The 18,206-nt window shown below is 41.8% G+C and overlaps 1 protein-coding gene across 7 annotated transcripts in view; it reads right to left on the bottom strand.

Annotated features, from left to right (window-relative positions):
• Positions 1-18,206, bottom strand: part of eps8a (EGFR pathway substrate 8a, signaling adaptor) — a 92,887-nt gene that overhangs the window by 39,457 nt on the left and 35,224 nt on the right. For all 7 annotated transcript variants that reach the window (XM_080421580.1, XM_080421579.1, XM_080421581.1 and 4 more), the window contains exon 2: positions 2,604-2,672. In XM_080421580.1, coding sequence (XP_080277706.1) covers positions 2,604-2,647 — 44 coding nt within the window. In that variant the 5' untranslated portion in view covers positions 2,648-2,672. The remainder of the gene's footprint in view (positions 1-2,603; positions 2,673-18,206) is intronic.

Genomic DNA, 18,206 nt, shown 5'->3' with positions numbered 1-18,206 from the left:
CAATTCTTTTTAACTCAAATCCTTTCTTCTGGGGGTCCCTGGAACCGAATAGTTTGGGATGGGGGTCGGCAGCCAAATACATATCATTTTGGGGGTCCTTGACATGAAAAAGGTTTGAGCACCACTGATATAGAAACATAGGTTTTTCAGAATACTGCTGGGTTTTAGAAGATATTTGTAGAATCGGCTTCAGGTCTTAATGGGTTAACACTTTAAGATACATTCCTCTTATCTTCATGCACGTGTGTTTTAGTATCACAATATGTCCTCAGTTGTGTGTCTGTGTGATCAGAGGTTCCCAACTCCCCCGGTCCCCACCGGCCCGCTGACATTTCATGAACAGACCACACATGATGCACAGGTCAAAATCCTGCTCTCAAATACAGCTGGACACTAACAGTATGCAGTGGTGTAAAGTAACTAAGTACCTTTACTTAAGTACTGTACTTAAGTAAAATGTTGAGGTACTTTTACTTTACAGGAGTATTTCCAATGTTCAGTACTTTTACTTCTACTCCAATAGAATTATTTGACAACTTCAGTTGCTAGTTAATTTGCAGATATAAATTATTATATTATAAAACATACATCAACCACTTTAGCCCTGTTTTATTTATATATTTTCAAATATTTTAGTACTTTTACTTTTGGTACTTTAAGTATATTTTAATGCCAATACTTTTGTACTTTTACTCAAGTAACATTTTGAACACGGGCCTTTTACTTGTAACAGAGTATTTCCACATTGCAGTATTGATACTTTTACTCAAGTAGAAAATGTGAGTACTTTTTCCACCACTGACAGTATGTATGTCACATGTCTCTCCATATCTTATCGGTCCAACTGATATTACTATCACCGTAAACATTAACAATAATAGATAATGAACTCTAGTGTCCCCTATTCTGGGGTGAACACAGGGTGAGAAGAATAGAACTATGCTATCTAGGTTTGTGTGTATACTCCCTCATGCTGCTGGGGTTTCCAAAAATGCGGCGCTACCTTTGTAAACAATTAAAAACATAATGCTGTGCTCAGGAGAACATGTCTTGGTGGACACGGCTCCTATCTTTCTAGTCACTTGAATTGCTCCACTTTGGTCGCCCTGGTCAGCATTGGTTAAAAAAGTGTTGTGTTTGTAGGCACATACAACAAATATAAAATGTACACAGATACCCCTAGTGTTAATTTAGCGGTGTTAATTTAACTCTGGGAGTGTAACCAAACACGGGACCAGTGACAGCCGTGAGGGTCCATTTTGTGCCCTCTCAGGGTTACAAAAACACCCAAAACGGCTCTTTTAAGAGCCACGGTCCGCTATTTACTGTTGAACATAATTCCTGCTACAATATTACTATATTGTTTATGAGCAGCGAAATTGGATCAGAATGCCTCTGCAATGTGTGTTGTCTTTCCCGTGTTGCCGGTTCCCGGTCAGAGCTAGATGAATCAAACATGTCCTACAGGACGCAAAGGGTGAAGTGGAGGGGTGAAGGGTACGTCGCTTCAGTTGGATTCTTCCATCTGCTGGTGAAGATACCGAGGCAGCGGAACGCTTCCTTCGCATCACGCTGTACAGACTTTGTATGTATATAATCGCGCGGCTCAAACAAATGAAAAATCTTTGGGTCTGATCGCACCTTAAAGCAGTGTTGATTTCGTCGACTAAAACTATGACGAAAAATGTACCTTTTTTCACTGACGAAAACGAAATAAAAACCAAATAAAAACGAAGGTACCATGACTAAAACTAAGACTAAATATATTGACAATTTCGTCAACAAATAAAAACTAGACTAAGAAGTTAGTGAGGGACGAGTGGAGAAGAGATCCAGTAGAACTAAAAGACAAGTCATTTTATGTTTGGTTGCGCTCGGGTGTTGCGCTCTGAAAATAGCAGATCTACAAGCTCACAACGCGTCGCGCTGCGACGCGTTGTGAGCTTGTAGACCGGCTATTTTCAGCGTGCAACCAAGTGTAAAATCAGCCATTATGACGGCCATCAAGGCACCGCCAAAATACATTTTAGTCGACTAAATCAACTGTAGATTTAGTCGACTAAAACTAGACAAAAACTAAAACAATTCAGATGACTAAAATATGAGTAAAACTAAATGGAATTTTATTCAAAAGACTATGACTAAAACTACTAAAACTGTGCAACAATAAGCATGGACAGTGGATCAGATACAGTAGTAAGTAGCAGGGTATTCAGGACGCACGTGGCTCACACAAAACTGTCACCAGTGCGAGGCTGGGTGGCTGCTGTCCCATTGGGGACAGGTTAGGAGGGCAGCGGAGAGGGAAAATAGGGCACTGTGTGTGTGTGTGTGTGTGTGTGTGTGTGTGTGAGAGAGAGACACATGTTTCAAGCAGGGCAGGTGGCTACTTGAGGGACTGATGGAACGAGAGAGAAGAGAGAAAAGAGAGATAATCCATTTGTCTCTTTTCTTCTTCTCCCATCTTCCCTTTCTGTGTCTCTGTCTCAATGTCAGATATATTTGGAATATTCACAAGACGAATGGTCCAGTTGTGTGTATTCATGTCACACACCCCACAAAGACATTAATACGTTGGAAAAAAAGAGAACAAGTGTACTCACTTGTAGGAGGCGAACACAGCGGAGGGGTTGGTGTAGCCGTTCATCGTGGCCTTCACAGAGCACGCTCACCTGGAGGAAGAATAAATATGATGATTATACACCACTGACTAACATGCATATCGCCGCATTGATGCCCTACTTTGTCATTCAAGAGTATCACACCAAAACTGTTCTTATTTAGGAACAAGAACTTATGTTCACTTCCCCCAGCCAGCATTTACAATCCAACTGTCTAAGTGCTAATAACGGAAGCCTTTCAGGGACACCGATGGCCGAGTGTTTAAGGCATGTACTGCATAGGCTCTGATGCAGCCTGACAGAGAGGCCCGAGTTCGATTCCAGAGCCAGACAAATCTCTGCCTGCATGTCACTCCCCGTCTCCTGTCAATCTCCACTATACTATCACATACAGGCAGAAAAGCCCCAACAATATCTTAAAAAAAGAGAAGCCATTCAATAGTTGTTAATGCCATACTAAATCTCTTTACACACAATGAATTGCGATGACGTGCGGCCATGGGAACGGATAAGATAAACAAACCAAATCCATTGGATCAATGTAGCAACCACACTGCAAACAAAGAGGAAGAGGTCTTCTACATTGTTTATGTCTGAATGGCGTGATCCGTCACCTGGTTCATTCTACGGATATCGATTCCCTTCCTCCTGAACATACATCTAACATGTAACAGGGCAGAATTAAGCTGATAACGGCTATTAGCCGAGTGCTACTGTCCATGAATGGAGCTGCTTTCCGTAAAACACCGCCCCCCTGTGGTCTCGTCTGACAAGACGACGGCCTTAAACTAAACAGACTTCAACTAGACCGGGAAATCTGTCATTTTCAGATTTCTTTGGCCATTCAATAAATAGCAGATATATGAACTTGTAGATCTGCTTTTTTTTTTTTTTAAACGTGAACATTTTTACCATTGAGCTAAGAGCCTGTCTGCCTGCTTGCTCAGGGGATAAATTGAATCTTGACCTTCAGGTCAACATGCGTGTCAAACTAGAAACAGGATCGTGTCAAAGGTCTCCAGGGAGACCAAATACAACCATCCCAAATGTATAAGTTATATTGTATTAACATACTCTATACCATTCAGATTGGACAAAATGATATTTTTTTAACTCATTGAGAGCCCGAATTATTTCTGGCTATTTCTGGTCAGTGCGATATTTTTTTAAGTAAAAAGTTTAAAAAAAAGGTGCTTAGGAAGCGAGATACCTCCTTTTTCAGTTATAAGTTAAACAAGGAGTGGATGGAGCTGCAAATCTTCAGATAATGATATCTTGGGTTCTGAACAACAACAAAAAAATATATATTATTATATATATATTTTTTTTACCATTTTTTTCAAAAACACGTGAAACACGTGATTGGCACGTTGCACCATAGCGGTAAAACACGTGAAACACGTGAATGGCACTCAATGAGTTAATTTAAAAATAATCTTTAATCTTATACCATACACATTTTTGTGTTTAGCCAATTATTTGGACCCTGCAATATCCTTGCGGCCCGCCAGTGGGCCCCCGGACCACAGGTTGAGAACCGCTGAACTAAGGACCTTATCGTGGTTCCCACGTACTGTGTGTGTGTGTCATAACCTGCTTTTACAAACAAAACCATGGAAAATGTTGTATCAACGGTCACATCAGGTGCGCCTTAAAGAGCACCGTAGGCAAAATGATATCTGGCCACGTCTTATAAAGCTTTGTCAATAATTACAAATGTTCCACATAATGAGTGCAGGCAGTGCTGTGTGCAACGCGTTACGTCATCGAACAGTGTACAAGAATGTCAACAGAAAGCACATGTAGCTCATTAACCCATTCAAACCAGGGAAAGCATCTGTTGTAACCACTTTATCCAAATTGTATACTTTGGCTATTCAAAAATAGCAGATCTACAAGCTCGCAGCGCGGCACCGAGTGCCGCGCTGCGAGCTTGTAGATCTGCTATTTTTGAAAAATCTTGAAAAACGTGTACAAATCTTTGAATATATATTTTTAAAGCGAACATTTGTAACTTAAATCTTTGCTTCTGGGGGGTCCTTGGAACGAAACATTTCGAGAAAGGGGGTCCGCGGCCAAACGCATATCTAAAATCAGTGGTGCTCCAACTTTTAAATGTCAAGGACCACCCAAAATGATACGCTGTCCCCCATCTCAAAATATGTTGTTCCAGGGACCCCCAGAAGCACAGATCGGAGTTCAAAATGTTCGCTTTAAAAACATATATTATATTCAAAGATTTGCACAAATGCCAATTTCATCCAATCAGGATGAAAGCCCATCAATCAGCTTCAATTTCATAGTGTTCCAGTTTCACTTGTTTGTCCTGTATGAGTTCTCTATCCTGATTGGATAAAACTGGTATCCCGACCTGAAAATGCATTTTCTGTTTATTAGAGCTGGAGAGACAAAGAGACCCCGTTACTGAACAAACACTCTATAGCAAATGATTGCTATCAGAATATAGAACTATTTGGCCTGACCGGTGGCGTAGCGGGCCAGGCACCCTATGCGGCAATGCCAGCCTGACAGCGTGTTGCGGGTTTGACTTCCGTTCCCGACGACCTTTGCTGCGTGTCACCCCCCATCCAGGCTATCCCAGCATATGTGCCGATGATATGAAATTTGTCCCTGAGCAAGACTCTTAACCCCAATTGCTCACAGGTTCTCATTGGAAACAAGACCGCAAGGACTTTCATGAACGACCTGTTAAAAGGAATTATCCTTATCCTTATCTCTCTCTCCCCCCATTTCCTGTCAGCCTACTGTAAAATCATCAATAAAAGGCAGGAAAAGCCACCAAAAAAAATCTTTACAAATTATGTAGAGCTATTCAACAACTAATTTAACAACATAAAATCAATTACTGCACCTTTAATACATTTAGTAATCCAAAACAGCTTTTTGTAGCCACAGTGTGGGGAGACACACACACACACACACACACACACACACACACACACACACACACACACACACACACACACACACACACACACACACACACACACACACACACACACACACACACACACACACACACACGTTTATTTCTGAGACTAAGCTTTTCTCAGAATCACAGGTAGAGCCTGTAGCCATGCATGTAATCCTCCCCTCATAGAAGTGATGGCTTGGTGACATCAGCAAGAGGCTAATTCAACTTATTTACACTTTACACTAGCCTGGTAAACCTCTGAAATCAAATACAAATGAGATTTCCGGAGGGAGGGTTTACCAGGCTAACTTTACTCTGCTTCGACACGTGGATCTGCTTGGTGAATGTGCCTGGTTACCTGTGACCCAACAAGTTAAAAGATGCATCACGTACTAGGTACAGACAGAGATGCCATATCGTTGCTGTCGGGTGTCCAAAACTGTTACTTTTCAGGAAATATAAAACGGAGCCTGTGTTCCAATGGATCCAATGTGGTCATTATTGAGTCACAAGGAAGCGGAGATGCCTTTAAATGTTCATTATAAGCGGCACTTGAGTCGAATGACAGCTGAAGGTTCTCTGTCACACGTTTCACTCTTAACCCATTATCTGTGTTTTAGATGTCTTTGGCTATTCAAAAATAGCAGATCTACAAGCTCATGGCGCGGCACTCGGTGCCGCGCCATGAGCTTGTAGATCTGCTATTTTTGAAAAATCGTGAACATTTGTGCAAATCTTTGAATATATATTATAGGGAGCATTTGTAAAGTATTTTGTTCCAGGGACCTCCAGAAGCAAAGATTTGAGTTAAAGATGTTGATTCAAAAAATAAATGTATTCAAAGATTATATGTATACAAAAATAGTAGATCTACAAGCTCATAGCGCGGCACTCTGTGCCGCTCTATGAGCTTGTAGATCTGCTATTTTTGAATAGCCAAAGTATAAAATAACGGAACAGCTCAAATCTAAAATGACACAGATGAGTTCCCGGATTGAAAAGGTTAAAGAATACATTTAGATAGTTCTGATGTGGACTCACTCAGCCAGGCCCAGCATGAAGGTTACTGTAAGGTAACCAAACATTGCCAGACTGTTGCAAACAAACACCATAGTGAGCCACAACATCTAAATCAACAACTTGACAACCGTGCAACAGTCACACAACTATACAGCACAAACATACAGGGTGATGATGAGGCATGGAGAGAGAGCAGACACGACGCCATGGATACTAACACACTGCTTACGCTGAATACAATCTGAACTGCTTTCAAACGATAAAACAAATATATCACTTGTCAACAGTAGCATCTATTGTATCACTCTGGTACAACAGTTCCTAGAACATGAGCATTTGAAATGAAAATCTAAGCCTCACACGCCAAAAATAACAGCGCAATAACACTATTAATATATATATATATATAAGAACAAAAAGGTGTTGCCATCTCTTCAGCTCATTAGCAGATGATTAAAACCTTGCTGGGGAGCGAGGGGGAAAGTGCCTCGTCCTAAGTGAAGACGTTGGAATGAACCGTCCTCGGCACAAAAGAGTCTCCATGGGGATTTATGAGCAGATAGGAGGAGCAGTGAGTACAGTATGTATGTACAGTGGCTGTCCTGCTGTGTGTATGTACAGCCAACTGACATGATTACTTTTCCCAGGAGGACTGCCATGTTCTGTTCCCCTTCCAAGTTTAATTAAAACAGGAGAAAGTTCAACATCATGTGGGATCTTGTAGACATTTTGTGCTACTGCCTGGATGGGTTTTATTTAAGGAATTTGTAGCCACAACAACAAACAAAGCTGGTGTAATCATATGGAACATATAGCATCCCTTCCCTGTATGTGAACTAGGGCTGTGAATCTTCTGCTATCTTACGATTCGATTCAGATTCTTGGGGGTCACGATTCCGATTTTTTCAAAAGAAACAATTCTCTATTCAAAAAAGTTTTTTTCTGATTCAAATAGTTTTTTCCGATTCAAAAACGATTCTCGATTAAAAAACGATTCAAAATCATTTCCCCCGATTCAGCCCAGAACTTGCCACTTGTCATTATACAAAAAAAATTAAAATAATCTAAAATACTATTTTTTTGGGAGAATCGATTCTGAATCGTCCAACATTCAAATAGATTTTTTCCCACACCCCTAATGTGAACAAATCCCTCGTTGAGAGACGGTGCTTTTCAACCACTTGAACTGCAGCATCCCTATCCTGGGGGGAACGTTTGCCAAAAATAGCCGATCTACAAGCTCACAACGCGTCGCGTTTGCAACGCATTGTGAGCTTGTAGATCGGCCCCTTTTGGCAAGGAGATTTGGTGTAGATGGGGGGGGGCAAAAACGGTCCAAACACAGCTGCAACCCAGGTCCGTTTGACTAAGAATAAGAGGCTTCGTCTGACAGTGTTTGTCATCACACATACAGTAAGTGGTAATTATTCTGAAAAGGCTTCGGTGCTTAAGAAATTCAATCAAAGACTATTGTTAGATGAATGGACTTTCTTTATTGTGTTAACCACTTGAGCCCAACATACTTTGTACGACAAATAGAAAAAAATAGGAGCAGTGAATCTCCCTTTGTATTGTATATAAGGTCCTATATTCTCTGTGTGTTACGGGATTCATAACACAGGGTCTCCCCTGCGGGAAGGTATACTAAAGCCAAATAGTGGAATCCCCCTTGGCCAATGGACAGATCAGGCTATTGGTCATCAGGCAGAGAGGCTCTGAGCCGCTCTGCTACACTCACCCCCCTGTTTGACCTCCCCTCACCAATGTAACGCCCGGGATTTGAACCCGGGCTTTTGGTCTTCATGTGTGTACAATAAAAAAAAAAAACATTGAAAAGGCCTCTAATGGCTTGTTGGTCAGCAGAGCTGTTTGTGACACTATACTGTTGAGCACAAAGGGCACCGTTTACCACCCAGCAGGTACAATCAGCCCACTTCTCTGGTGTCAGTGGCTGTGGGGCTCTGGGCCAGCTAGCACAGGTCATTTAGGCTCCAACCCAGAGTCAGTCTGCTGGACTTAATGGGTGGATTGCATAGGCCTGGAATAACTCAGAAGCGTTTGACTCAGACAGTCAAGTCTGGTCTGTTGGTGAATAATTAATCTTGGGGTAAATGGTCATCTTTTTTTTTTTCAAGATTTTTGTAACCTATTTTTTCACCCAGTGCCAATTGCCTAAGCTGTAATCTTGGGCGCTACACTCCCTCTGCCAGCCTGGGGAGAGCCCCGAACTGAGCTCATGCTTCCTTGAATGCATGAGGAGGAGTGAGCAGGCCGCTTCTTATCACCTCGACAGGGAGGAGTTTCCCCGGTTGGACGTGCGGGTGGAAGGAACACGTTATTCCAACCAGTTCCTTTCCCCTCCATCAGGCACCCCGGCTGACCAGGGGGAGGCAGTGTAGAGACCAGGATTACTGCATGTTTTTTTGTGAGGGTACCTACCCTAGGGGACATTTTTTAGATTGATTGAATACTTTATCAGACAGTTTGAAAACAGAATGGCAGTACAACGCCGTCAGAGGTGCAACCAAGTCAAAGGCATGCCTTTTACAGTTGTGTTGTCTTGTGTTGGAAGTGCATTTCCCGTTCTAGAGAGGCAGAGAGGCGGGGTGGGGGGGGGGGGGGGGTTTGTGGGTGGGCTACGGGCCTGAGAAGTGGTCACACACCATTAGCTGCCCTCTCTTTGGCTTAGTGGACCTCACTCTGTGGTCCAGCCAAGAGAGAGAGATGGTGTGTGTGTGTGTGTGTGTGTGTGTGTGTGTGTGTGTGTGTGTGTGTGTGTGTGTGTGTGTGTGTGTGTGTGTGTGTGTGTGTGTGTGTGTGTGTGTGTCAGTGGTGTAGAGTAACAAAGTACATTTACTCAAGTACTGTACTTAAGTACAATTTTGAGGTACTTTTACTTTGCTGGAGTATTTCCAATTTTCAATACTTCTACTTCACTACATCTCAGAGGCAAATATTGTACTTTTACTCCACTACAATTATTTGAAAACTTTAGTTAGTTACTTTTCAGATATAAATTATGATATTATGAAACATACATTAACCACTTTACCCCTATTTTATACATAGGCTATTTGAAAATAGCCTATGCCTACAAGCTCACAATGCGTCGTGATGTGACGCGAGCTTGTAGATCTGCTATTTTCAAACATTTTAGTACTTTTACTTTTGGTACTTTAAGTACATTTTGATGGCAATACATTTGTACTTTTACTCAAGTAAATTTTGAATTCTGGACTTTTACTTGTAACAGAGTATTTCTACTGTATATTGCAGTATTGATACTTTTACTTAAGTAAAGAATTTGAGTACTTTTTCCACCACTGGGGTGTGTGTGTGTGTGTGTGTGTGTGTGTGTGTGTGTGTGTGTGTGTGTGTGTGTGTGTGTGTGTGTGTGTGTGTGTGTGTGTGTGTGTGTGTGTGTGTGTGTGTGTGTGTGTGTGTGTGCGTGTGTGTGTGTGTGTGTGTTGTTGAGAGAGAGAGAGTGAGTTCCAGAGTGTGTGGGTTCATCTCCATAGGGATGAAAGGCTTATTGAGGGGCGATCAAAGCCCACAGGAAGTCTGCCAGCAGAGTTCTGGCACAAAGCAAAGCGCTGCTTGCTTCATACATTCATTCAGGTGAGACCACAGAGACCACAGAGCATTTTCTCACCGTCGTCCCAAAATGGGAAAACTCTCTTTCTAAAAGCGCCAATCCACACCGAGCACGATGACCGTAACTAGAACCATAGTTATGTGAGCATCCACACTGATGTGCCATGGTTCTCAAAAGTGGGGTCCGGGGACCCCCAGGGGTCCTGGGGGAAGGGGGGGTTCCAGGGGGTCCCCAGCAATTCTTTTTGAATAAAGTCACAATCATTTTAACCACTTTATATGTTATACGTTAGATATTCAAAAATAGCAGATGTGAGCCTGTGCATTTTTTTAAAATCTTGAAAGTGTTTTGAATAATTTCGATTTTTTTTCTTAACGCAAATCTTCTCTTCTGGGGGTCCCTGGCACAAAATATTTTCAGATGGGGGTCCGCGGCCAAATAAAGTATATATATATGTATATATATATATATATATATATCAATTTGGGGGTCCTTGACATGAAAAGGTTTGAGAACCACTGCTGTAAACAGTGGCACCAAGGATAATCTGACTCTGATTAGTATTAACAATAAGGAGGTGAGATAGTTGTACCCTACCTGAGGTAATGACAAATTAGCCTGCTACATAGCGTTACTAGCTAGTAGCTTCATAATAGTCTCTTCATCATCATCATCATCATCGGGACTTCCATTAAAACTGTTTCAAAGACATTCCAAATATTTCAAGGAGACAACAAAACTTCCCATTTTGATTGGCTGTCAATGCTTCTATCGCTCATAAAATAGCGCTGAAAGTGATCCAAACGATATTGTCCACGACTATAGTTGCCGTTATAGTCGTGGTGTGGGCGCAGCCATCCATTTGAGTTAGAACAACATCTTTATATCATCCCCATCATCAACCTGCTCGAGGTGAATGGCCCTTAACACTTGGATACCATGCTGTAGTCATACTGTTACTGTACGTAAATAAAGCCTTCTTTTATGCAACTACTTCGTCACGAGTTGTGAGCTTGTAGATCAGCTATTTTCGGTGAAGACATTTTGGTGTAGAGGTGGGAAAAAAGTAAGATCCCTGGGGACCGCCAGTCAATGAGGTAATATAAGGGGTATAGCAGGTACTCAAACGAAGGCCTCGACTATGGTTCAGTCCGCAGGAGCATGGACACACACACACACACACACACACACGGTAGCCTGTGTGCGCGCGAGCACACACACACACACACACACACACACACACACACACACGTAGACTGACACCCCATATGAATGATAGATGAACAACCTACTATGTTGTCACTATGTGGGCCATAAACACACACACATGCACGTTTGTATTACTATACTTGTGAGGACATCAACATTTTAGGACGGCATTGAAAATAGCCAGAAAATAGCTGATTTACAAGCTTGTAGATCAGCAATTTTTGGGTCGGTGTGCAACTGCAGTATGTATAAATCAGGCATAACTCCGACCACACCTCCTAAACCTATAAATGTCTAATCCCAATCTGAATCTTTTCCTAATCATAACTCTAAAAAAATATTTATTTAACCATAAAACAACCATTTCTCTTGTGAGGACCAGGAAAACGTCCCTCAGTGTCACACACACACACACACACACACACACACACACACACACACACACACACACACACACACACACACACACACACACACACACACACACACACACACACACACACACACACACACACACACACACACACACACACACACACACACACACACACACACACACACACACTTGAAATGTTGTCGTCCCCCCAAAAAACTTTTTTTTTGCAGAGATAACAGATCTACAAGGTCACAATGCGACTACATTGATAACATCAAAACGTAAGACTTTGCTCTTGCATTAATTAATAAATGTATTGTTTGAAATGTCCACCTCAACACAGTACAGAGTGAGTAGACAAAAATGGTTCCATCTTGAGCATCAGTGAGGACCAATTAAATGAAGATATGTTGAAAATGAGTGAAGTTGTCCTTTAAGTAGTAGAAAATGGACACACTCAAGTAAAGTAAAAGTACCTCAATTTTGTACCAAAGTACAGTACTTGAGTACATGTGCTTAGTTAAATTCAGACTTGTTATCATGAGGTGGTACTGTAGGCTGCATAGCAGGGGCACTAAAATGTTGCACAGTAAATGATCAGCAAGGTTCTTTGCATACGTTGATATGCATGCATGTCAGAAGACAGGGGATTGGATTAACTACTGCTTATGACCAATGTTAGGCCCAGAAAATGGATGCAGAATTCATTCAGTGAAGAGCGTAGGCCAGGGGTCTTCAACAGGGGGTCCTCAGAGCTACTACAGGGAGGCCACCAGATTTGAGTGTGATAGGAACTTTTTTATTTTTTCCAAAAAGGTTTAATGTAAATAGAAAATACACATTAACATGAATCCAACATGTATGATAATGTGATCATGCAAAGATAATGTGTAAACCCAAAAAACTGATGTGTAAATTGCTGTCAAATGAATCTATGAAGCCATCAAAGCATCACTTGGAGACAACCAGTGGTGGAAAAAGTACTGAAAGTAAAAGTAAAAGTCCGGAATTTAAAATGTACTTGAGTAAAAGTACAAAAGTATTAGTATCAAAATATACTTAAAGTACCAAAATATACTTAAAGTACCAAAAGTAAAAGTACTAAAATATTTGAAAATAGCAGAATCTTCAAGCTCACAACCCGTCGCAATGCGACGCGTTGTGAGCTTGTAGATCGGCTATTTTCAAATAGCCTAGGTATAAAATAGGGCTAAAGTGGGTAATGTATGTTTTGTAATATAATAATATCTGAAAAGTAACTAAAGTTTTTAAATAATAGTGGAGTAAAAGTAAAAATTTTGTCTCTGAGATGTAGTGGAGTAGAAGTAAAAGTATTGGAAATTGGAAATACTCAAGTAAAGTACAAATACCTCAAGAATTTACTTAAGTACAGTACTTAAGTAAATGTACTTAGTTACTTTCCACCACTGGAGACAACCCATAGTCACTTAGAAGAGAAACCTGTGGAATCCCTCTACGCTATAGTGTCAAATCTCTCAACAAACATTGACGAGACAAATGAAAACTAAAAAAATATTTATACAATTTTAATATTAGGTTAATTTAGGTTCGGCAGACGCTCTTATCCAGAGACCAACACAGTGGCAAGTCACAAAGCTATAATTCTGCCTACGTCAGTGCCTGAATATAGTTAGGCACAAGCAAAGGAGAGAGTGTTACATATGTTGTGATTATATCTATTGCTTTGTTCAAGCCCAAGTCCATTTCCTAAGCCTAAAACAAGCTGTATAACACAGAATGGGCCTATTATAAGACACACAGGTCCTTAGTGTGAGGATAAGTGTATTCATTAAGTCTATAGAAGGGCTGCCTCAGCTGCATCTTAAAACGGCCACATCCTAGATCGTGTTGCAGGCTGTTTAAAATTGAATGAGTTTGCATTGCTGCATAGAGCGATAGAGAGAGGCCCCAGTAATCAACATCAGAGCATCCACAATAATCACATTAAACAATGGTAGCATTTAGGGAATGGTTCTTTTCAGAGAGCATGCAATTTGGATTCTTTTGTCTTTCCAGGGGAAAAAAAAAAGATCTGTTGAATTGCATTCCGATATAAGAAGAGTAAGTGACATAATTTAGTTAAAATAAGTGTTAAATATCTTTATATTCTGATACTCATTACAGTTTGTTCAGTAACATGAGTCTCCCTTTCACTCCAGCTCTTTTGTAAACAGAAAAGACATTTTCAGATCAGTATACCAATTTTATCCAATCAGTAGAGAGAGTAACTCACACAGGATACAGTATTGGGAAGTGAAATGGGAAGTGATGACACAAAGAAATTAGCAGACAAAATTGGAAGTGGAACACCACCAAATTGAAGCAGATAAATAGGTAGTCTCTACTCATTGGCTGAAATTGGCAACCCTAACTGAATATAGAGCTTTAACCTTTTAACAAAAAACGTTTTGTTTTAACCAATAAATAATCACCTTGTTAAAGGTTATTAGTTCAAAGTTTAAGTGTGTTCACTTTGCTATGTTGTCTACATAGACTGAGCCTTCTTTGAGCTGAGTAGGCATCAATGTGATATTACATACACAGTGATGAGGTGGATTCAATAGAGCAGTGGTTCTCAAACACTTTCATGTCAAGGACCCCCAAATTGACACGTATTAGCCCGCGGACCCCCATTTGAAAAGATATGCCAGGGACGCCCATAAGAGAAGATTTTTACAGCTCTAGCAGTGATTCTCAACCATTTAAATTTCAAGGACTCCCAGTTTGACTTAGGTTTTAGGCATTAGGCTACGGACCCCCCATTTACTGGCAATTCTACCTCTTGGACCTCAATTTAAATAGTAAAATCAATGTTAATTTAGCTCTGAGAGATTAACAATTCAAGTGTGTTTTTGGCATTGAACGTTGGAACATAATGAATAAAAATATATTCTATAAAACAAATACTTTATTAATAGCAGAAATAACCGTTCTTCAAGCTCACAATGTGTTGCATCGTAAGCTTGTAGATCTGCTATAAAAGATACTGAAACGATGGTGATGATTGTGCAAAATTATCTTTAAAAAAAAGTGATTAGGCAATTATGTAATAATTGTGACAGGCTTAAACAGAGCGGTGCAAACATTATGTCCTTGCATTTTATTGATGGCTCCCAAGTTAAGGCAGACTGCCGAGGCAGATACCCGTTCCTATGGTAACCAAGACACTGTAGTAAACTAATGTGACCTACAGCAGAAGGTTACAGCATGCATGTTTTCACAGATAAATTGTAGCTGACACAGATTTTCATAAAAAGGAGATAATGAGTGACCGTTTGTTTCAAAGCAGTCTGACAGACCATGGATACTGGATATGAACATGATAAATGCAACTATCTACAGTCTGAGCAACATTTTCCAAAAATGTCAAAGTAGCAGGGGCTGGACCGTCTTAGTGGCTGGAAACAGTACTCAAAAATATTTTGTGCCAGAGATTTTTCAAAAATAGCAGATCTACAAGCTCATAAGCGTGGCACAATTTTGCTGGTACCCCCCTGGTACCCCCCAAGGACCCCTGGGGGTCCCCCTAGACCCCACTTTGAGAACCAACGCTCCACATCAGCAGTCATCAGCCCACTGGAGTAGTGTGGTGGTGTTTACCTGCAGAAACACATTGTCCTCTCGATGTATTGTGGTGTTTTCACTGTTTGTTTTGGTAACTCAAAAACATCCCTGTCTACCAACACAAACAGTGAAAACACCACAATACAGCGAGAGGACAGTGTGTTTCTGCAGGTAAACACCACCACACTACTCCTGAGGCTGATGACTGCTGGTGTGGAGCATGGGTTCCCAAACTTTTCAGCCCGCGACCCCAAAATAATGTGGCCATTGACTCGCGACCCCACCTAACCCTGGAGGTCATTTATGCACATAAACTTGCACGTTCGGTGCGCATTTGTAATGCATTTTAGTATGACTTTTTACTGTAGGCCTACTGCTAGTACTGTTAATAATCTTGTTAATATAGAATTCAATCAATCACATTTAATGAGATGGGTAAATGTTTTTTTTTTAATGACCCAAAATAATGTCGTGGCCCAAACTCCTCACGGCCCGTTGAATGGCTGATACAGGGTTTTTAAGTGGGTTCGGAGGAGATGTGACAGATGAAGGCTTATCAGCTCCATCATCTGGCAGCACATGTATCACCACAGTGTCTTATCAGCGAAGCCTCATCTTTAACCACCGGCTGACCGCTGCCCTATTAAATCACATGCAAATTCTCCTGGCTCCGCATAGACACAGACCACACTGTGTCCTTCAACTTCTGTGAAGCATGTTATTATCCTATCTTACTACTATAATTGACAAGGCCTCCAAAGTACGTCCCGGGTTGGTCAGCACAGGATCACACTTGCCTCCAAACTTGCCACAGACTGTTGATCAGATCTCTGGCTATTATTTAGGCTTCTTGCCCACCTTGATCAGTGATCAGACTCTCAGTTTGACTGATTCCCTGATAGGCCAATCAGACCCTCAGCCTGACTTGCCAGTCATGACGTTTATGCCGGACTTCGCATGACTTCGCATGAAGAGGGGAGAGAGGGGAGGGGTAAGGTGAGGAGAGGGGAGGGGTGAGGGGAGGAGAGGAGGGGGAGAGAGGGGAGGGGGAATAGAGGAGAGGAGGAGAGGGGAGAAGAGGAGAGGAGTGTACAGTGACGTGGGGAGGGGAGGGAGGGGGAGAGGAGGAGAGGAGAGGAGAGGAGAGGAGGGGAGGGGAGTGGAGGAGAGGAGAGGGGGGAAGAGGGGAAGAGAGGGGAGGGGGGAAGAGGGGAGAAGAGAGGGGGGAGAGGAGGGGAGAGGAACTCAAACTCAAACTAGATAATAACTAGAATCTCTAGTTATTATTATTATTATTATTATTATGTTATCCCCTCCATCTGCATTCTGCACTAGGGCTCAACCCACCTGAGTTTGGGTCTGATGCCCATTCTGATTTTGAAATAGTCCTGGACCAATGATTACCAGATACTGAGTATCCGCCCTGATACTGGGAGGTCGGGGTTCGATCCCCGGCCGGGTCATACCAAAGAAGACTCTAAAAATGGGACCCGAAGCCTCCCTGCTTGGCACTCAGCATCAAGGGTTGGATTGGGGGTCCCTGAGACATACCAGCGTCATGTCCAGGGGGTGTACAGTACTTGTACATAATGTTCAAGGGGGTGTACTTTTATATCAACCCGCCTCACGCTACAGAAACAGGAGAAATACTCCTGCCCTAACATTTAACTTATAATAAAAAAAACATCCGTGGAGACCACCAGAGCTGTCTGTCTGTCTGGGGAGACCAGAGGGGACGAAGTGTCAGGCAGAAACCTTGTATCTCCATATTTCATCTTTTTGCGTTTCTTTTTTCTCTCCATAAATTAATGTATTTTAGTAAATTAGTGTCATGCAAGAGTATGTAGTAGTATTCCAGCGCTGATGAGATGTAACGGTCAGCCTGCCGTTGCTATGGAGATGAATGACAGCTGACGTGTGCCCATGGGTGCAGCCATGCCTGTAGCACTGAACCACTGCAACGCTAAATCTACATACACGGGCTTACACTGCACTGTAGCACTGAACCACTGTAGCACTAGCCTCGATCTCCAGGCTTTTATTGTTTAGTTTTGCTAAAAAAGCCTAGCCCAGCGCGTCGGTGTACTCGGTATGAGGAAGTGTTTCATTTCCCAACCAACCAGAGTGCAGTGGGCGTCGCTCGTAATGTTGTGTTAATGGGGCGGGGGTTGACGGACAGATCGGTGAACCAATGGGATCAGGCGCAATCTCTCGCCGGCTCTATACACCCGCCCCTCTATACACGAAATCAGGAGGGTTGGGGCAGCCTACTGTAGCACTGAACCACTGCAATGCTAAATCTACATACACAGGCTTACACATACTGCACTGTAGCACTGAACCACTGTAGCACTGAACCACTGCAACGCTAAATCTACATATACAGGCTTACACACATACTGCACTGTAGCATGAGGCAGTCATTCTGACAGCACATTTTGATTTCGTTTTAGTGATAGCCTTTTGAATAAAACTCCATTTAGTTGTAGTCATAAAAGTAGTGTTGATTTTGACACAAATTTTTGATTTAGCTTTCGTCATAGTCTTTTGAATAAAATTCCATTTAGTTTTAGTCATATTTTAGTCATCTGAAATGTTTTAGTATTTGTCTAGTTTTGGTCGACTAAATATACAGTTAATTTAGTCGACTAAAATGTATTTTGGCGGTGCCTTGATGGCGTCGTAATGGCTGATTTTACACTTGGTTGCACGATGAAAATTGCCGATCTACAAGCTCACAACGCGTCGCGCTGCGACGCGTTGTGAGCTTGTAGATCTGTTATTTTCAGAGCGCAACACCCGAGCGCAACCAAACATAAAATGACTTGTCTTTTAGTTCTACTGGATCTCTTCTCCACTAGTCCC

This window comes from Gymnoscopelus braueri (assembly GCF_963280865.1).
Source record: "Gymnoscopelus braueri genome assembly, chromosome: 23".
In the NCBI taxonomy this organism is placed as follows: domain Eukaryota; kingdom Metazoa; phylum Chordata; class Actinopteri; order Myctophiformes; family Myctophidae; genus Gymnoscopelus; species Gymnoscopelus braueri.
The sequence above is the reverse complement of the archived record's forward strand: the minus strand, read 5'-3'. Positions and strand labels throughout refer to the sequence as shown.